At 48.4% G+C, this 22,711-nt stretch overlaps 2 protein-coding genes across 2 annotated transcripts in view; one reads left to right on the top strand and one right to left on the bottom strand.

The window, feature by feature from the left end:
* Setd3 (SET domain containing 3) overlaps positions 1 to 22,711 on the bottom strand; it is a 110,147-nt gene that overhangs the window by 66,339 nt on the left and 21,097 nt on the right. The gene's annotated exons all lie outside the window — the stretch shown is intronic.
* On the top strand, positions 1,926 to 22,528 carry LOC146172888 (uncharacterized). The gene is made up of 3 exons (XM_084584235.1): positions 1,926 to 1,959; positions 17,588 to 17,893; positions 21,888 to 22,528. The coding sequence occupies exons 1-3, from the start codon at positions 1,926 to 1,928 to the stop codon at positions 22,472 to 22,474; spliced, it is 927 nt and encodes a 308-aa protein (XP_084440361.1). The 3' UTR covers positions 22,475 to 22,528.

Genomic DNA, 22,711 nt, shown 5'->3' on the forward strand with positions numbered 1-22,711 from the left:
TTGGTTGAACATCAACGACCAACCACGCTCTGACACTGCTACAACGCCCCCCACGGCCACGCGGGAAAAAAAAAAAAGAAACCTGAGGCCAGTAATAAACAGGGTGAGCGCGCGAAGGTGCCACAGGTTCGTCGACCGTAAGTGAACATGCGGGGCGCGAACACGTCCAGCGAGTGTCTCAGACTGAAAAGGAATCGAAAAGAGCGGGAGAAAACTGCGTACCAATGAGGCAGTAACCTAACTCACTGACGCAGCTCTGTTCGCGCATAGGAATGCCTTTCGCCACCGCTGTACTGGACCACGAGTTAGTGCAGGTGCGTTTGCTCAGCGGTCGCATTGGTCAACTATGTCACACCAAAATAATTCCGCCCGATTATGGCTCTCAGTAACATTGCCTGCCGTTTTAAGGCAATACAATTGAAGGCCTCGCTAACCAGAAAATCCGGCGTTGGCATGGTCGTCGGCACACCACTAGTAAACACACCACGGCAACAAGGCCTGGTTATGATGATGATGATGGACTGATTTTTTTATGCCGCAAGGGCATCTTTGGCCAAAGAGCGCCAAAACACAAGGTGAAGTGACAACTGAAGTTAATAAAATGTCCGAGGTGAGGTGTTTAATGAAGTACTTAAATACGATGGTGTATAGGGCCTAAAAGTTTTTCCGGAGCGTGTAGTCTAAAAGCAGTGGTGTATAGGGCCTAAAAACATTGAGTTAAGGTGTTTAGTGGTCTGAGTAAAACTGAAAGGGTGAGATGTACGTGTTAAAAGAATAAGTTGCCTCAGCAACAATTTCTTTAAAAGAAAGCCATTTAATTAAAAGAAACGGGCTGACGCCCATGTTGATAAATGGCTCCATATAAAAAGCCTACTTTTAATAAATATTTAAAAAGTCTTTCTAAAGGAAACATTGGATGATCGCCAAGAAAAAGGCCTGGTTAGGCATTTCACACAATGCGGTAACTTATACGACTATGCTAGTCAGCGACTGCGACAATAGAAGCAAAAACAACCAAACCAGTGATTGAATGAGCAACAAAGTGCACGTACGCGAACGAAGATTCACAAGGGGCAGGCAGAAGCTAACTGACACTGTCGCGTCATACAAGAGCAAAGGCGGAGCTTAAATATGTACACAGAATTCTTCTATGCCAATTTTTCCGCAGTTTATTTTACGTCAAGTGGAAAATAGGAAGGATGTGGATCTGTTGCAGCCAGATACGTCACCCTGATTGTTGGAAAATCAATTAGTTTTGAGCACCCAGGTCAAGAATAGCAAAATAATGGCATCTGCTGCCCGAATTGGTAAATTGGGCCGCTTTATAATGCTCCAAAGCTATCGCACGAGCAACTACTATCCGACGTTGCTGCGCCGAAAGACAAAGCAGACGAGAAAAGCATGTCACAGCAAGAGCACGACCGCAAATTCTTCTGCTATGGAGTGAGCGTTGCTGGGGTGTTCTGATCGGCTGTTACGCATTGGAGCCTCAGAAGTTGCGACCATTTTTATCCGCCGCCATTTCCGTACCGTCTTAACAGCGCGTGATACCTGAAAAGAGCGCGCACTTGAGATGTGCAATATAGAGTAAGCCCCCCCCCCCCCCTCCCCTTAGGAAAATACCTCCAATCGGCAATTACTAAAAACTAATTGTATAGGACTTTCGACATTGGCGTTTAATTTATTTGCAACAAACTCCTTTCGCGATGTGACGCGCAAACGCAACCAGGATCAAAACGTAGAGCTTGCAACGTCACACATCTGCACCAATCGCAGAAAAATAAATAAAAAAAAAACACGCATCTGGTAGAATTAATGCAGAACCTGAAAACAAACGCTCACGGAACTCTGTCATAATACTGGCCACTGGGGAATGATCAGCGCAAAACAGAACAGCCAAGCGGCTGACGCTGGCTCTAGCGGCCATGGAGGAAGAAAAGACTCCATGTGAGCGGCACGGTCAGCCTCATGATCAGCGCACCTGCTGTTTCCCTATCCCGATTTCCGCTCTGCTTCGGATCGGAGTCGCTGTAACGTGAAGACAACGCTCCACGATGCGTTTAAAGTGGGCGACTGTACTACTATTCACAACGTACCGACTGGCCAGGAATTAGGCTGCTTCAGCGTTTCTAACTCACGCTGATTACTTCAAAACCACCCTGTACCAAATGCGCAGTCTTCCATGTGCTAACAGCAGATTGCCATTTTAAACGGTCCGTAGCCTCATCACGCTTAGTTTAGCCGAACGGGGTGTGCGAGACCCAACAGGTTGTCAGCGAGACCTTATGTCTCCAACAAGACGGATCTACGAGTATGATGGCGACGAACAAGTGTTAGCTTTACAGTTGCTAACGCGGAAGAAAAAGAATGTACAAAAGGACGGACTACAAGTTACAGTTAATGAAGTTTACTATATATACACACAATGCACACGGGGTGTGCGAGACTATACACACAATGTACAAGGGTTTGTTACAGGAAAATACTAAGCACGATTTCGCACATCTATCTACTCGAGCGCACGCTCGGTCACACACTCGCTTCGCCCGTTTCCACACCGCTCTCTCCGCACAAAGAGGGCGCTCTGCTCTTCTGCTCTTCGTCAAAGTTGACAGTCTCGCACTTAAAAGAAATACATAAACACACACCGAATACCCAGAAACACACAGAGAGAAGGGACGCACGCGTGCAAATGTCCTCTTCCGAGAAACGTCGGGGTGGGAGCCGTCCCGCGTCCGAGCCAAGGTCGCTTCCACGGAACTGGCAACACAGCGTCGGACCCCTCGCGCACACGGACTGTCACACAAAGAAGGACCTCTTCTTGGCCGTAAAATAAGAAGAATGGCCATTGAAGAAAATTGACCACACAAAACAGACGCCCGCTACACTTACCTATACAAGATCGCCACCGAAAGGGAACCAAACCTCCACCAAGATTTTGGTGGGAAGAAAGGCAGCATGTAAAGCACTGACGCACACACCACGCAAGGCACAGTGCACAGAACGTCAAAGCACAGGCTGCCACGATGGACTCAGCGGGCGAGCAACACACGCACACGCAGGCACACATCGACATCGTGCACGTGGCTCGTAGCAGTACGACCAAATTACCGAAACACTTATTTGAACGCAGTGCCCCAACAAAGCAAGGCTGAAATAAACCAAGAAATTAAAATGTCTTCTATGAGTCAGGTACACTTATTTATTTATTTATTTATTCATTTATTTATTTGATACATACTGCGCTAACCTCCTTGCGGAGGTTGTTGCAGGTTTGGGGTATAAAATGAAAGCACAAAATGACAAATTTTGACAATCCACACTTGCTAACTTTTTACACAATTCTATATGGAATTGCGTATGAAGTTATGTGATGTTAGGAAGACAGTGAGAGACCGGAAAGCGTGGCGTGATATGGTCCATAGGGTCACGAAGAGTCGGACACGACTGAACTGCACTGATGGAATTTACACAATTCTATGAAAGGAAATATGCTAATTCTCGCAATTTTATTGCATTACGTTTGCATCAGTTAGCGACTGTGCTTGTATACAGTGGCAGCGCTATACTGTGCAGGCTTTGTTGCAGTGTCCGGTCGTAGCAACATGACGCTTGCCAAACATATTACGCAGCGACTTCGCACCACCGTCGTCTCGTTGTCTCCATTGGCATGACCCGAAAAGTGTGAGCTATGTGAACTGAAGTCGCATGTCTAAAAATGTGTCGCCTGCCAAGTTTTCGTCTTGCACTCTGGTTGCTTCTTTGCATTGCCCGCTTCTTTCGAGTTCTGTTGGGCCGTCGTTTTCTTGTTCTCCGCGCGGACAGCGGGAATGCTTTTTGCGCTGTTGAAGCCTTAGTTTCGTTGGAAGTGGCTCTACATGGAACATAGGCTCACAGTATGTGGAGAAGCAATTCATCCGTCACATTGCGACAGCGTGGGCTCTACCATCGGTGTCACCCTGCATGCGTGATTTCCCGCTGGACGTCAGCTCTACGTTTGAGCTCTGGTCAGTGCCATACGATTTACGCCACCGATAACATGCTTTGGTCAGCTCGTACACTTTGCCGGTATTCCTCATTATTGCGCTTGACAGTTTTTCATATCACGAATTCTGCCATATCTATTCGGACAATTTATTCAGAAATGTGCGATCATCCCTGCGCATTATATTAAAGGCAATACCTAGCTATAATGTAACCCAAAGTACTTTCGCTAAAATTTGCACTAGAAATTACGCTCAATCTACCACTCTGCGAGGATTCGAAACAACCAAATAGAGGTACGTGCTCGTCTAAAATGACACGGTCAATTAAAGAAAAAAAAAATACATATTTAGCGCCAAAATGTTGCCTAGAGTTACTACAAAGGCTTTGACAAAGCCCATATAACTCTAGTCTTACAGCGCCCTCACCCTGAAAGCGGCGTTGGCCCATCAGCACCGAAACCCCACAGCGCATAGAGTGAGCTGCCATGCACTTCAAATTCCACATCGTCCTTACAAGATATACTCTGGGAATCATTCTGTTAACACAATATATCAGATCACGGTTTATGCACATAACATGCTGGGACGTACTGCCTCTTACACACACACTCATACACATATGTTTATGAATACTTTAACAGCTCCTACGACACTAAGCATCGCGGCAGCCTGAAACATTCGCTACTTCCTTGTTGGCAAACAGGAAACAGCGTACGCGATAGACCACAGAGTCGACCACTATATGCTAAGGCCGCGACAATCTGCTAAAGGCAGGCCTGTCAGGCACAGGCGTCCCAACGGATGCAGTCACAATAGCGCACCGCCGACGTTCACGACTAAGTTCGGGCGCCCCCGTAAGGCTATCGCGATAACTACAGTCCCGCAGAAACAGTAGCAGCCGCAGTCACAGGCAGTGCACCTTTAATTCCGACGAGCAAGAACGTAACAAAAGCACGAACTGAGGAAAAAAAACTGCACACAAAAGACCGCTTCCATAGCGCTTTTCCTCCGCAAATCGTATAACGGACTAGAACGAAAGAATACTCTTTTTTTTAGATCGCAGCTCTTTGGCGCCCGTTCCTGGGTTTCGCGGCGGCGTCGGCGTTGTCCCCCGTAACCAGCTCCACTTTCACTCCCACCTTCCTTCCTTCCCTTACGGCGCGGTTGCTGTGTCCACAGAAAACGAGTGAGACAGATACTGCGCCTTTCCATTCATGTGAACCAATTATGAAAGGCACGCTTCACAGCTCAAGTGGACTTTCACTCTCACCTTCCTTCCTCCCCTTACGGCGCGATTCAGGTGTCCACAGAAACAAGTGTGACAGATACTGCGCCTTTCCATTCATGTGAACCAACTTTGAAAGGCACGCTTCAGAGCTCAAGTGGACTTTCACTCTCACCTTCCTTCCTCCCCTTCCGGCGCGATTCAGGTGTCCAGAGAAACAAGTGACCAACACTTGGCCTTTACATTCGTGTGAAACAATTCTGAAAGGCACGCTTCACAGCTCAAGTGGAAGACGCGACCACAAATGGTGCACACTGCAAAGATAATTCATGAATAATGCGAGCGCCCACACCGAACTGCGGGGTAACATGTGCAGTAACCGAGAATTCACACACTCACAGAGAAGAGCATCATATTTTGATGTAGCTTGCTTATATACACCTAGTTCATGTCTCGAATGGCATCGTTTCAGCATTAAGCGCCTGTTCCTGGGTTTCGCGTCGCCATTGTCCCTCGTAACCAGTTGTCTGTAATTGTACATATATGTCTTGCTCGAATTAGTTGCCTAAATCTATAGAAAAGCTGGAACAGCTGACGAGCTGCGCTCAAATTTCGCATTACAAAGTACCGTAATCGTCATTTTTTTTCTTAGTTTTAGTTCTCCAGCAGCATCAATGCAGCCATTGGAAAAATAAAACCCATCGTCTTTCATCGCCTTTGCCCCGAGTGATAGAGATAAATCGCTGAGAAAATGGCGTCCCGATCTCCGAAAACAAAGTCAACGCAAAACAGCCATTCGCGTCGTTATAGCCTCTCTATATACTGGCAACCATGCGATCTTATTTCCTGTCTGCACGCCTCACAGCTGGCTGTCACTAAAAGACATTCCCATTTTATAGCTACGCTACCCTCAGGCCGACCGAACCACGGACGGCCGTTAGACACAAAACGAGTTCTGGCAAAGTTGCAAGCGATTAAGAAAGACAACTGCAAGGTAAAGTGAGCAGGAACTCAATTTGCCTCGCATCGATATGTATTGTAAAGACTATGGTTTGATTTGGTTTATGTTGTTTAACGTTCCAAAGCGACTCACCCTACTAGAGACACCGTAGTGAAGGTCTCCAAACAGCAGCGCACGATGCGGGACGAAATAATACGCGACAATAAATGCATCACTTAACAACCTCTTTATAAATGCTCATCAGCGCCGGGTATGTGTGGCATCTCCTCTCGTCCGGTATTTCTTTCCTATCGCCCCCGCAGTGGTAGTGCAGTGGTTATGGTGGTTAGGGCGCTCGACCACTGTGCCAAAGGATGCGTGATCGAATCCCGGCCTCGGCGGCCGCTTTTCGGTGGAGGCGAAAAGCAAGGCGCCCGTGTGCTGTGCGTTGTCAGTGCACGTTAAAGAACCCCAGGTGGTCGAAATTTCCGGAGTCCTCCACTACGGCGTCTCTGAGTCGCTTTGAGACGTTAAACCCATGATAGCAACTGCTACCGCCCCGTTTCAATGGGACGCTCCTATATTCCATCCGTCCAGGTGTGCGGAAAGGGGGTGTGTAGAGAACGTTTCAGTCGGGAAGTTCTCCAGATGCGTTCACGCGATGGCAGCGGCGCAACAGGACGAGAGTTGATGGATTTGTACAGAGGAAAGCCGGACACTCCTCTCGTACAGCCAGCAGGTATAGTACGAGTGAATGCGTCCCAGGCCTGCTCCGTCGGTGATGACCCTTCGTTGCTGGAGTGCAGTAGTGTGCCGAGTGAACCGTCAGCCTCCAGCGTTCTGTGCTTCGTCAGCTGCCGCAACCCATGAGCTCACGCTCTTGCTCTTCAACGTCTGTGGCGGCAATTTTTATTATGTCCTTAAAACTTTCGACGCCAAACTAATTATTCGAGCGTCATATAACACGTCCAGGATGATTAATGCCAGCACGTGCTGTGCCCGCAATCACGGAAAGGGGCGACGGGCAGGCATGCAGCGCTGCGGAATGGGAGGGACATATCGCCGATAACCCGGCGACCCTCATTAAAACGACACGCCACATCCCAAGGAAAAGTTCAGCCTCCGCTAAGCCAGAACAAAACATCGATAAGCGCGCCAGGATCCACGGCAGGCAGCGACGTCTGTGCCCGTCGATCGCTCGCGAATCCCAGCTGGAGGCCGCACTCCCAACCCAGATAGTTTGTGGAGTGCGCAGGAGGTGCGATTAGTTAGCGACAGTGCACGGGGGCGTCTTTATTATATAGTATATTGTGATATTTAAATGTTCGCCGTGGTCGCTCACATGCAAATATATCTTGGGACAGTGTCTGGATGCTCGCGCGCGAGCCGCGGCCATTTATTTACCTTTCCGTATTACTACGAAAGCACTGGCTCATATAGGACCTCAGAGACGATACTGTCAACGATCTTGTGCTTAATTCTTGATTGGCCCGCCAGACCGTGACGTCGCAGTCCAGGCGTCCTGGTTTAACCTAGTTAAACCTTGGATCAAAAGAGTGCGAGCGTGCGTGTGTGGTAGATCGTATAGGACCTCGGGGACGATATTGTCAACGATCGTGTGCTCGATTCTTGATTGGCCTGCCAGACCGTGACATCGCAGTTCAGGCGTCCTGGTTTAACCTAGTTAAACCTTGGATAAAGAGAGTGCGTGCGTGCGTGTGTGGTAGCTCATATAGGGCCTTAAAGACGATATTGTCAACGATCTTGTGCTTGATTCTTGATTTGCCCGCGAGACCATGACGTCGCAGTCCAGGCGCCGTGGTTTAACCTAGTTAAGCCTTGGATAAAGAGAGTGCGTGCCTACGTGTGTGGTAGCTCACATAGGACCTCGGACACGATATTATCTACGATCTAGTGCTTGATTTTTGATCGGCCCGCCAGACTGTGACATCGCAGTCCAGGCATCCTGGTTTAACCTAGTTAAACCTTGGATAAAGAGAGTGCGTGAGTGGGTTTGTGGTAGTTTATATAGGACCTCGTAGACAATATTGTCAACGATCTTGTGCTTTATTCTTGATTAGCCAGCGAGACCGTGACGTCGCAGTCCAGGTGCCCTGGTTTATTTCAACCTCGAAAAAAGAGATTGCGTGCGTGTGTGTGTGGTAGCTCATATAGGACCTCAGAGACGATATTGTCAACGATCTTGTGCTTGATTCTTAATTGGCCCGCTAAACCGTGACGTCGCAGTTCAGGCGTCCTGGTTTAACCTAGTTAAGCCTTGGATAAAGAGAGTGCGTGCGTGCGTGTGTGGTAGCTCATATAGGACCTCAGAGCCGACATTGTCAACGATCTTGTGCTTGATTCTTGATTGGCCCGCCAGACCATGACGTCGCCGTCCAGGCGTCCTGGTTTAACCTGGTTAAACCTTGGATAAAGAGAGTGTGTGCGTGTGTGGTAGCTCATATAGGACCTCGGAGACGATATTGTCAACGAACTTGTGCTTGATTGGCCCGTCGGATCGTGACGTCGCAGTCCAGGCGTCCTAGTTTAACCTAGTTAAACCTTGAATAGATTGTGTGCGTGCGTGCGGGAGCTCATATAGGACGTCAGAGACGATATTGTCAACGATCGTATGCGTGATTCTTGATTAGCCCGCCAGACCGTGATGTCGAAGTGCATGCGTCCTGGTTTAACCTGGTTAAACCTCGGATAAAGAGTGCGTGCATGTGGTAGCGAGTCGTGGAGAGGGCAACGGTAGGGAGAAAGGAAACGGAGTGAGCTATGCGTGCGAATAGCTTACCCCACCGCCCTTTTTCCCTATCAATCCCTTCTATTTGCTATCCTTTGCAGCAGAAAATTCTGATAGTTGGAAATGTTTCACGTAACGTATGGGGCGGCGAAATTCAGGAGCAGATGAATTCCGCGAAAAAAAAAAAGAATTCTGTGGCAACAGAATCTATAGCGGGAACCTTGAATCTCAAGCCTGACATGTTACCTCTAGCACGCAAAGGCAGCTAATTTTAACATTCTACCAATAGCTTGGGATTTATATTGCCGCAATGTCATCGTACTGGCGCCGCCATGTGGCGAGCTCGGGAGACTGGCACGCGCTCGTCTTTTTCTTTCTCGGTGCTCGCCCGCCAGTCGGTTCCGTGCCTGATCTTGCCGGTGCTTTTACTTAATCCTAAGTAAACCTGCTGAACCAGTTTCACTGGCTTCTGCGACAATATGCTTTAATCAATTTCATGCCTAACTGTTGATTTATTTTTTGTTCAAATTCAAAATTCACAAGCTCAAATTCAAGTAGGATTAGCATTACAGGGTTGCCAACATAAATTACTGTAGCTCGGTCGCCAATCGTTATGGGATCCCCCTTTTTTTTCTGGGAGAGCAACCTCGGTCTCAATCTTCACCGGTGGATAAGTGCTCCACACAGTCACCTGCCAGGGCAGTGACGGCACTGGCGGGTATTATAGCCTCTGAGACACTGCATCGGTACGAGTATAAGAGGTGAAAGGGATTTATAAATGTGACGTTTTGCGTTTATAGTACCCCTTGTCGTGACGCTGGGGCTATGGCGACCCGGCTTTCACTTGGTAGCGTGCAGAGACTCCGGGTTGAAGAAGGACTGAATCTTCGAAGTTGGTAAAATATGTACAAGCAGGTTTACTGGCACTTTGAGAAAACGTATTTACAATATTTACACGAAAAAGAAGGGTACATCAGCAAAATGGCAAGCGTTAAGGGTTCATAGCGAGAAGCGACTGGATGAGCCGTTTACCCAGGGCTCAGAGCGACATTTCGTGCTCTGCAGCGTCCTTAAAAACCCCCTATGTCCAGCCCCTCTCTGAAGATGCTGACCAACCAAATCCAGGGCACGCCCCTCAGGTATCGGCATCCAATCGAACACATCACTGCACTGATGGTCTGAAGCACTGACTGGTCCGGCATTCATTCGTTGGGCGTGATCACTTGTTGGCGGGAAAAGCTTGGGAACGGCGAGGAGAGGAGGTACATTTCTATTCTTCAGCAAAGAAACCACAGGCTGGTTCTGACAAGGGGTTTTACTTCTCAGAAACCCGAGTGCACGTGGCGCCGCATAGTGCTCCCAACATGGTCCCTTTTCGACAATTGCAAATCTTTCCTGCATTCCCGGGAAATCACTTAATGGCCGTATGAGTCATGCTCCTTTCTTGTCCTGCACGTCAGCGGACATGTCACTCTGTCGTCTCCTTTGGATAGGAGGCATTCATCACTGGAGGATAGCACTTCTCGACTGGAAGGGTGAACAAAAGAAAGAAAGCACTTCCTGCTATTTCCCGCAGGGGGACGTTTCTTTGTGTTTTTCCAGACGTTCTCCTGGCAGGGTCAATTTGGCATTTGCAGGTTGTCCACAAAGCAAAACATGCTTACAAAGCAGGATTCCTGGAAACAGGCTCACTTAGAGCCATTGGACCATCACCACATATTCACAAAACTTATCCATGCCCACAGGCGAACAATAGAGCGCGCAATTGCGGATGCTTGGTCGTAACAGCCTCCTCCCCCGCCAGAAGAGTCTCGGAGGGCAGCAGTCCCAGCTGCTGCATGAAGAGACGACTTAATGGCCTGCACGTGAACGCTTGAAGCTCGCTGTTGCTTGTCGCGTTGTCTTGATTGTTGTAGGCCAAATTGCTCGAGCTGTCTGAAACTCAACCACATGTCGAAGCAAGCACTCGGCTCCCGTCTGAAGAGACCAGGTTAAAAGAAAACTGCCATTGTTGTTCGAGAAAAGCCCACTCTCAAGACGTTCAGGACCCACGTATTCCTAGAAAACCAAACGTGCTGCTTTACATAGCCACACATATACAAGCGCACGAGAAAAAAAAATAAAAACCTGATTATCAATTTGGATACATGGTGAGGAACATCTCGGACCGCTTAGAAAGAGCGGCTAAGCGCGTCCGCATTCCCATTTAACTTCCCCTTTTTGTATCTTATTTCAAAATTGTACTGCTGTAAAATCAAGCTCCACCTAAGAAGGCGACTGTTCTTCGATGTCGCAGTTTGCAGCCAAGCCAGGGGACAATGGTCCGTCTCTACGGTGAATTTGGCCCCTCCAAGATAGCACTGCAATTTTTGAATGGCCCATACAATGCAAGCGCACTCTTTCTCTGACGCGCAATAAGCCCTCTCTCTAGAACTCAGTTTTCTGCTCAAGTAGAGCACGGGGTGCTCATTACCGTCGTCATCTCTCTGGCAGAGAACAGCACCTAACCCTCGATCACTGGCATCACACTGGACCGTGAATTCTCGGTCATAGTCTGGAGCTCGCAATACCGGACGGCTAATCAGCACAGCCTTCAGGTTTACGAAGGAGGCTTCCTTTTGTTCGTCCCAGACTACATTTGTCGGTTCTGTCCTGCGGAGAGCGTCGGTCAGAGGGCTAGCCAAAGCTGAATAGTTAGGAATGTAGTGATTGTAGTACCCAGTCAGACCCAGGAATGCTCGAATTTCCGTCTTCGTGCTCGGCCGCGGGTAGTCTGCTACCGCAGAAATCTTAATCTCGCTGGGTTTCCTGAAACCTTGACCTACATTGTGACCCAAGTAGTCCACGGTCGCCCTTGCCAGGCAACATTTCTCGGCCTTTACGGTTAGTCCAGCTTGACGCAAAAGGCTCAGTACAGCTCTTAGATGTACCATATGGTCCGCCCATGAGTCGGAAAAAACCGCAATGTCGTCTAAATAAGGCACCGCGAATGTTTCACACCCCTTTAAAATCCTATCCATGAGTCGGGAAAAACAAAATGGAGCATTTTTGAGCCCGAAACTCATCATTGTTGGCTGGTAGCTGCCCGTCGGAGTGACGAAAGCCGCGTATCTGCTGGCGCGTTCAGTGAGCGGTACTTGCCAGTATCCTCGAGTAAGGTCCAGCGTAGTCACATATGCCGCTCTACTGACCTGTTCTACTCTCTCCTCAATATTCGGAATAGGATACAATTGATCCCTGGTGAGAGAATTTAGCTTTCGGTAGTCTACCACAGGCCTAGGGTCTTTACCTGGAGCTTGTACTAAGATCATAGGCGAAGCATAATCGCTTTCCGAGGGTTTTATTACTCCTAATTCCAGCATGCGAGTTACTTCCCTATCCAGAATTTCTCTTTGCCTTGGAGAAAATCGGTAGCACCTTGATCGCACTGGCACGTCTGAAGTCAGCTCAATATCGTGCTCAGTCAAATCAGTCCTGCCTGGCCTGTCCACGAAGCAGGCCTCAAACTCTGTTATTATTTCGCCCAGATCGGACAGCTGGGATTTCTTTAGTTCTCCTCTCTGCTCTGTCTTTCTGAGAAGCTCCTGAGCGTTGCTTCCTTTTCCGCTGAGGCAAATCAAGTTATCCCCCATCTCCTCGGGAAGGTTTAACGTTAGATTTACCACGGTTTGCTCCATAGCTAAGTCCTCTCGGTTTTCACTTAAAAGTCTCGTTAGATTACTAGACGCTGGCGGCAAGAGGTTACTCCCAAGGACGTCCTCATTCCGCGTCTCATCAAGCTCACTTTCAAGTTGACTTATTTGAGATGCCTTGCTCTCAAAGTTTTCTGACCCACTGTCTTCCGCATCGACCACTGTTTTAGCTGTCGTTTCCTCCGCGGTGGATTTTTCTGGAATTAGCAGTGTAGCTAGTTCTCGCGCCTTTGAACGTGTTAAGGCTGGCACAACTCTGTCTCCGAAAAGGATGCCCCTCTTTCGCAGTAGCATATCCGATTTGTTGGAGAACAAATACGGATAGCACTTAGGAAGCTTTCCTGAAACGGCAGCCTCGGTTGTCAACTTGCCGAAAGGGCCCTCGATGACCACGTTCGCGATTGGCAAGCACACACTCTGTTCCTCCACTACCTGGCGGATCCACGCACACTGTCCTGTATAGTCGGAAGGCGACACATACACCGGATGGACAACATCCATCGTTGCGGCCGAATCGCGCAGTACCTTGCAAGGCTTCCCGTTGACTACTAGGTCATGCATGTAAGGTTCCAAAAGCTGCATATTTTCATCGCAGTCACTGACATACGAGAGAACAAACTTTTCTTTCCGGCAGTTGACGGCAATGTGACCCTGCTCATTACACCTAAAGCATGTGAGCGGCTTCCTAGCCCCAAGCTTGTTCTTTGTGTTCTGCGCGTTGGTCACTTCCCCACTTTTCTCACTGCCGTCCTTTCTAGGGCGTTTGCCTGAAGAAGCCTTCCTTTCTTCGTTTGCAAATCTAGCAAAGTGCCTTTTCTGACGGTTATTTACACTCAACTTGGGATTGCGGAGCCTATCCACTGCTGGGTTGCTGAATTGTCGGCGCGAAGCGTACTCCTCAATGACTTCGGCAGCTTCAGTTGCCGACTTAATGTCGCCTCGGTCCTGTAACCAATTTCTTTCTTTTTCTGGGAGGCAGCTATAAAACTGCTCCAAAAGAATTCGCTCGACTACAGCGTCCCTATCACTGTAGGAATCAGTGCTCTTTAGCCACTCGCCCAAATTAACTCTTAAATTGTACAGGAATTCAGGGTAACTCTCGTCCCTGGACTTAGTAGCGTTCCGAAAACGTTGTCTGAACGCCTCGGCGCTAAGCCTATACTTTCTCAGAAGGCAAGCTTTGACCTTCTCGTAGTTGTCCGCGTCCTCCTTGTTTAGCCGCGCGACAACCTCCGCTGCCTCGCAGGGCAGAACCGTCAATAATCTCTGAGACCACGTGTCTCGCTGGAAGGACAGTTCTTCGCAAGTTCGCTCAAAGTTACCCAGATACAGACCGATATCCCCTGATATCACATATGGCTGCATGTACTTTGACATCTTGAAATCTGCCTCCTTGTTGAGAAGAGGTACCGCTAGCTGGGGACAATTGCCCGACCTCTTACTCAACTCTACTTCTAATTTCCGGAGCTCAATTTCTAGCTCCCGCTTTTTTGCTTCTCTCTCAATTTCACGCTTCTTTTCCTCTTTTTCCCGCTCCTTTTCCTCTTTTTCCCGCTCTTTCTGCTGTCTGAGCTGTTCCTTTTTTTGACCGATGAGGTTCCATGCTTCACTGAGCTCCTCATCATCGGCTCCCAAATCTGTGATTGCCTTTATAATCAAAGGTTTTCGTGCCAAACCACTTGTATCAATTCCCAATTCCTCACACAATTGCAACAGTTCCGGTTTCTGCAGCTTTTGTAGGTCCATGATCGCTCCGAGTGTCGGCTACTTCCAAAACAACTGTGCAAACTACCAAACCTAAAGGCGTTTCCACACTCTTTTTACCAGTTCTAAAATCTAACCCTGTTCTAGAACCTGGTCCACATCAGAAGAAAAGCCAAGCACTCACCCACACATGCGATCGATGTTCCGAGCTGCTCTCTTGTTGGCCGATTGTTGCTCCTGCTTGTTGCTTGAGATGCCACCTCCGATCACAAGATGTTGTAGCTTGTAGATCCAGATCCACCTCCAATCACCAGATGTTGTGGCTTGTAGATTCAGATCCCAACGCTGGGCACCAGTCGTTGTGCTTGTAGATTCAGATCCCACCGCTGATCACCAGTCGTTGTGCTTGTAGATTCAGATCCCACCGCTGATCACCAGTTGTTGTGGCTTGTAGATTCAGATCCCACCGCTGCCACCAGTTGTCGTGACGCTGGGGCTATGGCGACCCGGCTTTCACTTGGTAGCGTGCAGAGACTCCGGGTTGAAGAAGGACTGAATCTTCGAAGTTGGTAAAATATGTACAAGCAGGTTTACTGGCACTTTGAGAAAACGTATTTACAATATTTACACGAAAAAGAAGGGTACATCAGCAAAATGGCAAGCGTTAAGGGTTCATAGCGAGAAGCGACTGGATGAGCCGTTTACCCAGGGCTCAGAGCGACATTTCGTGCTCTGCAGCGTCCTTAAAAACCCCCTATGTCCAGCCCCTCTCTGAAGATGCTGACCAACCAAATCCAGGGCACGCCCCTCAGGTATCGGCATCCAATCGAACACATCACTGCACTGATGGTCTGAAGCACTGACTGGTCCGGCATTCATTCGTTGGGCGTGATCACTTGTTGGCGGGAAAAGCTTGGGAACGGCGAGGAGAGGAGGTACATTTCTATTCTTCAGCAAAGAAACCACAGGCTGGTTCTGACAAGGGGTTTTACTTCTCAGAAACCCGAGTGCACGTGGCGCCGCATAGTGCTCCCAACATGGTCCCTTTTCGACAATTGCAAATCTTTCCTGCATTCCCGGGAAATCACTTAATGGCCGTATGAGTCATGCTCCTTTCTTGTCCTGCACGTCAGCGGACATGTCACTCTGTCGTCTCCTTTGGATAGGAGGCATTCATCACTGGAGGATAGCACTTCTCGACTGGAAGGGTGAACAAAAGAAAGAAAGCACTTCCTGCTATTTCCCGCAGGGGGACGTTTCTTTGTGTTTTTCCAGACGTTCTCCTGGCAGGGTCAATTTGGCATTTGCAGGTTGTCCACAAAGCAAAACATGCTTACAAAGCAGGATTCCTGGAAACAGGCTCACTTAGAGCCATTGGACCATCACCACATATTCACAAAACTTATCCATGCCCACAGGCGAACAATAGAGCGCGCAATTGCGGATGCTTGGTCGTAACACCCTGCAGCTAGTAAACCACAACATTTAGTAGACAGCGGCTGATCTGCGTGTCATTAAAATGAAAAACTTTTACTCGAGTACATAGCTCGCATTCGAGGCGAAGCTACGGTGGGCTAAGCACAGAACACGACGTATATTTCACTCAGGCTGACGCCACTCTCGATGTAAAAACGTCAATAAGCGGCGCACAACGTAATGTGCCATAAAGATATGCCTGGCGCTCCTCAGGGAGACAAGGTCGGCGCTACAAATGGGCGCCATCAAAACGTGCTCAGACACTATGGGATAAGAGAGGCATCGGCGCCTGCAAAGGTCGTCGGGCGCACACCACGAGCTTCTCAGGGAGCGAACCAGAAACCACTGACGCTACTTCTCACGTGAAAAATAGTTGTGCGAAACAGCTCAGTCGATAAGTAGGCTCCTGTAGACAGCATCTCTGTGTGAGATAGTTTTCTTTTTTAAGTTATATTTGTTCCTTTTGCCTGTGCGATGTTACATCTGTAACTTGCACAGTTCGCCCTTGTATTTCTGTAAATACTGTGAATACATCTCTTCATCTTCTGCATCACCGCCTTCTGCTTCAACATCGCGGAATCACCACATTTGGAGAGGTTTCTCCGAAGAGAACGAACCATCGTTTAGAACATTACTGGCGCCTTTTGCACTTGACCCCCATCGGTACGCGGCCGACCACAGCAATTGTGGGCTCTCTTAAGGCCGGAATACATGGAGCGTTTTTGCCGCGTCAAACCGGCGTTTTACGCCCGACGGCGCGCACTCGACGCCCCGCGTCAGAAAAAACGCGCGCCGCCACCGATCTGGCCCTGCCAGATATTTGACGCGCGGGCGGCGCGGCGTCTTCTCGAACCGGAAACGACTGTCGACGCGAGCCAATAGGAGCGCGGAAAGCTGGCATTTCCGGTTTGAGCGGCCGCTGTCAACATGGCCGCCATGGCTGACGAGGTATGGGGCAGTTTGGCCGCAGAAATGTGATTATCGTAAAAATAAACGCTTAATCAAGCACGGAATGTCGCTTTTTTGTGAGTATACGACATACTCTCGGATCGCTGTGTGTTTGCTCCCTGGAGTGAAATTTGTGAAAATAAAAAAGAAAACCGTGCTGCTGGTATCCGAGCGGGCATTCCGAAGTATCTTCGTTCATTCGAGCGAGCCAAATCCTTGCGCACCTATGTATGCTTTCTACATTTAGCACAGTAGCATTAGAATGAGCACTGTCGGGATTTTACCACAAGGGACAGCGTCGCTTCTCTCACGTACCTCGCTCTGCGGTTATTTCCGCTCGCTGATGCATTTGCTTTCGCATCGAGGGATCCGCGGCGGCGCTCGCGCCGCTTCGTCGTTCCATGTATCTCGAGCTGGGCGTCGCGTCGGCGCGGCAGTTTTCGACGCGCGAAAATCGTGGAAAAAAACGCCGCATGTATTCCGGCCTTTACGGTTACAAGTACCTTTTTCCATAATTGCTGCTTTCAACACAGCTCGATCGTGCGGCTCTGACAGGTGACACTTCGACTCTATTTAGGTAAATGTGACGTGCGAAAATGTTATTTTTTTTATTATATTGGCAGTTAATGTAGTTCTGCAAGCCGAAATGCAAACAGATATTTACACTGCACCACAGGCAACATGGCGAGAATCGCTTTCGAAACCCCCCCCACCCACCTCCCCCCCCCCCCCCCTCCTCTCGCTACAGCGCCTCCGCTGGCACGGTGCAGGGTATCGCATTGACGCGAATAAAACGACCGACTGCATTTCTTATCGCCTGCGCCTACACACTCTCCTGACTTGCTTCTCTTTGCGACATTATCGCAGGGGCAGCGGCTGCAAAGAACTGGGGCAGGAGTACGTCGCCGCTAACCCGGCCACCTCCTCACCGGCAACAAGTGTCCAGGTACCCTACGCGAACCATGAAGTCCTGGGCAGCACTACGGACGCTGGCGGTCATGGCGTGTTACCTAATAGCTCTAACTCGAGCAATGGCCGTCGTACCAACCGAGCCAACAAAGCCCTCGTCGACTGAAGATTCCACGCACTCCAGCACGGGACGCAACCTCTTTGTGCACCCGCACTACAAGACGAGTCCCCAGACTGTCACCACCACACGGCAACCCCCACACGGTTCGTAATCCAAAGCTCGACCGCGATTCGTTAAATTGTGCGGCAAACTTCTCACACGCAGAATCTTTAATTGATTCTGTACTGGCGCAAGAAAAGCAAAAACCTGAGTTACCAACGGCTGCTGGAGCCTATATGCATAGTAAGGGACAGAACGGCGAAATGAAAGACGCGAAGCCGATGTGGCGACGAACACCGAGCGAGCTCATTGAAACCTATCCGTTGATGGCACTCTGCTTATCACGACGGCATAACCCCGCCGCTGTGTCTCAGTATACATGGTCAAGACGACCGGCTACTGAACCGTAGTACCCGAACCGTAGTACCGTAATAGTTCGAACCGGCTGCCGGCAGCAGCGTTTGAATGGAGACGAAAGGGAAAGTGAACGGAGAGGCGTCCATATGCCTAATGCCAGTGCACGTTAAAGATGCCAGGGTGGTGAAAGTAGCTCGGCAGCCCTCCGCCACGGCACCTTTGTTTTATGGTGGCGCGGTTTAGCTGCCCGTGGAGGAAGAAGTGTAACAGACACTGCGCCTTCCCTTTCGCATAAACCAATTCATGAGGCCTGTAGACGTTCCGAACCGCTTGGGCGGGGGCGGTCTTCGGACCTGTCGCTGGGTCCTGTTTTGTGGTCGGGGCAGGGCAGTGAAGAGCGGCTGGTAAGGTCAGTTCAAAGCGAGGTGAGGCAGAGCCGGATGGAAAAGTCCAGAAATCCACGACCGACGACCAGGCACAGACGGCATTGGTGCTCCAAGGCATAGCCTCCTCTATTTCCTACAAAAAATAGAGGAGGCTATGTCCAGCGACAGAATGATGGGAACGCCCTAACCACCGCCATCATGTTACGTGGTAGCAAACGAAAAGACAGGATGATTTAATGAGATATGTACGGTGAAATGCCCAGCGGGCCTAGCGCAAGCTCTCCGCTCCGCGCCGCAGCCCGCTTCACCGCCCTCTGGTTCGTAGCAATATATACCACCTCGCATCGAAGGCTACAAGCATAACTTAGTGCGGTAGCGTGCTTGGCTGGCAAACAAAAAGCCATGAGATGAAATCCCAGCTGAAACACAGAAGTTTTTCTTTACTTCTCCAAAGTCTAGAACATGTGTTGGTTGATGATTGTTAACATCATTTCCCCTCCCAAAGCGACTCGGGCTTTGAGGGACACTGTATTGGCGAGATCCAAAAATTTCATCGACCAGCTGGAATTATAACAGGCGACTCCGCCATTTTTCAACCTCCCGATTTTACAGAAACATTCATGGCACTTTCTACTCAGTTTTGTGACCATTTGTGGTACATTTCGCTGCGATCCGATGTTTTGTTGCAGCGAAAACGAATTTTAAAATTTCAAAATAGCGACAACTGGGGAATTTCTACGGGCAACCTTGGGCGCATGACGCAACTGCATGCACAGCAGTCTTTTCTAGAGGGCATTTTGAGCTTGCTTTTAGTCATTAAAGAAACTAGTGATCTCAGCTGTCACTCTGTCCCCAGTTCAGCTAATTAATGCACGCACGATTGGTTTTGCAGTCATATCCGTGGCGCCATAGCTTGGTATGCTGTGAAGTCATAGATTAACCAAAATCTACTTTCGGTTTGTTTCATAGTTCTTGCTATGTTATATTTCTATTCGGTATTATGAAAAACGTTTTCTTTTTTTTGCACCTCAGTGGAGACAGTATGGAATGTGATAACGAACCCAAAATGCTCAAAAAGCCCTAGGCCTTGATTTTTCATCTTTATTGAAAAGATGCTTCCGCGCACGGGACCGAACCCGCATCCTTGCGATTGCCCCAATTCCAATTTATGTACATATTATGTACACAATTTATGTAGTACAGTTATAAAGAAAACTTACCACCGTAACAAAAATTCGGAGTATTGTTCTTTATCATTACCTTATTCACTGAACTAGAATTGCACCAGTGGGGTTCTTTAATGAAATTCAACAATTTTCAATCTTGACATTCGGTTTATATCACTTCTTCAGTGATTATATATATATATGTGCGTGTGTGTGTGTGTGTGTGTGTGTGTGTGTGTGTGTGTGTGTGTGTGTGTGTGTGTGTGTGTGTGTGTGTGTGTGTGTGTGTGCATTAAAAAAAGAAAAAGATTTGAGGCGCACCCTAATTTCTCTAGTTCAGTAGATGCAGCAAGCATATATGCATGTGTGTGTGTGTTATAAACACTTGAATGCACCTTCGGCATATTTTTAGCCTTCATCATGCTCACTTAATTTAACGAACCCTTTCTGCTTGCTTGCGGGCTTTCCTTGCTTTTATAATGTACCGAGGCCCGGAATCACCCTTTGGCTACGCGAGCATTGTACATCCAATTTAGGGCTACAATGCAGAACACACAGTGTTGTGCCGAGCGCCCCACACACTTCTTTCAATGTCTTGTTTCCATCCCTGTAGATGCACACTGCATGGTACACATCTTTGGAGTAGAATCCCAAGCTTGAAAAGTTGGTGTGCAATGGATATATACAGGGTGTCCGAGCATTTTTAGTTGGGCCAGGAAAATCACTTGTTACGGCTGCCAGCTATCTGACGCGCACATTTTTTTTATCTGCAATGAACTAATTAGTAATGAAGATATTTTTTCTAAGTTACTAACTATTGCTTTTAGACAATTGAATTAGCAAAGCTGGAGAGCACCTTCTAAAACCCCCATTCCAATCATTTCCGATAAGGAAAGCCTCACGTGTATCGTTTTTCCAAGCTCTAAATCAAGACTGTGAAATTAAACGAAAATATCACTTGACTGGCGCATTCGTGCGCCAAGATTGTGCTCCTCTCAACCTAAGTTTCAGTAACAGAAATCATCTGAGACCTTGGCTCTACGACCCCGTTGCAGCGGCAGGTCCATCTGCGGTGGTTTCTTCGTTCACTTCAGGCAGTCGGCGCACGTGACGGTGCAAGTCCCAGCGAACTCACCGTGCTGGCCAGCTGCAACCATTGCCAACATATCAGCCTACCGCTGGAACTGGACTGTCGAGTCACAGCCGCCGCTAATTCCTTCACTCAAACCATGATTGAGAGCACCACAATCGTGGCGCACGAATGCGTTAGTCACGTGATATTTTTTGTACTTCGTGGGCTTTTTTAGAGCTTGGATAAACTATACACATGACGCTTTCTTTATCGGAAATAAATGGAATGGGGGTTTCAGAAAGTGCTTTCTAATTTTACAAATCAAACCTATTGTCTAAAGGCACTACTTAGTAAGTTAAAAATATTGCCTTAATTACTAATTAGTAAATTTCAAAATAAAATATTGCCTGCGGTGCGACAGATGAGTGGCAGCTGTGTACACGTGGTTTCTCTGGCCTACTTCAAATGTCACGTTTTAACCCTTGGCTAAAGTTAGCTTGGACATTCTGTATGTACAATGGTACTGTGGATGCTCTTGGAACGTTCACTAGAAAAGTTTGGAAACCATGGTTTAAAGCGCTTGAAAGGTCGTCTGCTGATAAAAATGAGAACTAGGCTAAAGAAGAAACTTAATTATGATACTTTAGAACAGTTAGTGCAATCTATACTATGAGCCCCGCCTCCTGTTTAATGAGGGTAAGTATGTTTGGTGGCACTTTTAAACCTCTTCTGTTGCTCATTTCAGCCTGTAATTTCAAAGATTTGTTGTTGAGATGCTGCAATATTTTTTTGATGACAAAATGAAAAAAAAAAAATTTGGGGTGCAATTTTACCTACCATCCCCCATTAATGTGAACAGGACATTAGATTTGCCACTTCTCCTCTAAGATCAACTTTCGCTGTTTCTTTTTGTCATTCACGCCCCTTTCTGGCTCTATACGACCAAATAATTTGCACTAAAGCAATAAATTGCATCATAAGATTCATAAATGGATCAAGTCTACTAGTTCTGAATTGCAATGTAGGCTCGATGTTGTTTAGGTTGCTAGCTAACTTAACCTGGACCAGTGGTTTGCAGTTTCACATTTCGGAACCTTATTGAAACTGCTGTATGCAGGACACGACCCTGATGTTGCGGAGCCTCACCCGTTTCCACCTCCTCCACCACCACCACGCCGGTTCCGACCAGGAGCTCGACTGCGTCGTCCTGGCCTCACCAAGGCCCTGTACCCACCTTTTCATGTCTACTCCGCACACGTCAGGGGTCTCGTACCACATTCGGCACCAGACCCAAATACGAGTACAGACACGGACCACAGCAAGGCGGGCATGAGCAGTTCGATGGCACATGTTCAAGAAAATGCATCAACACTTGTCCCCGGAGCGCCAGAGTCCAGTGCCAACAGGACGTTGGCGACCAACGTCACCGCAATGAGGGACCAAGAGACCAGTCCCGCGGCAACGGTCCTGTCTGCATCTACCATTTGGACATTGGTCCTGTGCGCCACTATGATCGTCGCAGCTGTCATCTTTTTCGCGGTGGTCCTTGCAGTGTGCCGCTGTCGACAGCGCCGCGAGCGCCACAAGAAATACCTGACTACGCAGAAGAACATCCAGGTGATGCAGAACATGGTTAAAATAGCGGCTCGCAAAAAGAAGGAAACTGCACGGCAGGGACCATTCGGCAGAAGCTCAATTGGGTGAACACCGCTGACGCTCAAGCCGAAAGAAGAGACAGCCAAGATACAGAAAAACAAGAAAGTGTATAGCAGAAGCCGCAGAAGACTATTCGTGCGCATTTCAGTCGGTAGCGGCTGCAAAGCGTGGTGGCATTATTTTGTGCTCCTAGTCTACTGTATTCCACTGAGTGGAGAAATGCAGGCGATACGTTGGCACCGAGGCCATAAGTGATCTCATGGCACCTCTACAATGTCAGCCACT

This window comes from Amblyomma maculatum, chromosome 11 (assembly GCF_055883805.1).
Source record: "Amblyomma maculatum isolate TAMU_Amacu chromosome 11, ASM5588380v1, whole genome shotgun sequence".
Classification (NCBI taxonomy): Eukaryota; Metazoa; Arthropoda; class Arachnida; order Ixodida; family Ixodidae; genus Amblyomma; species Amblyomma maculatum.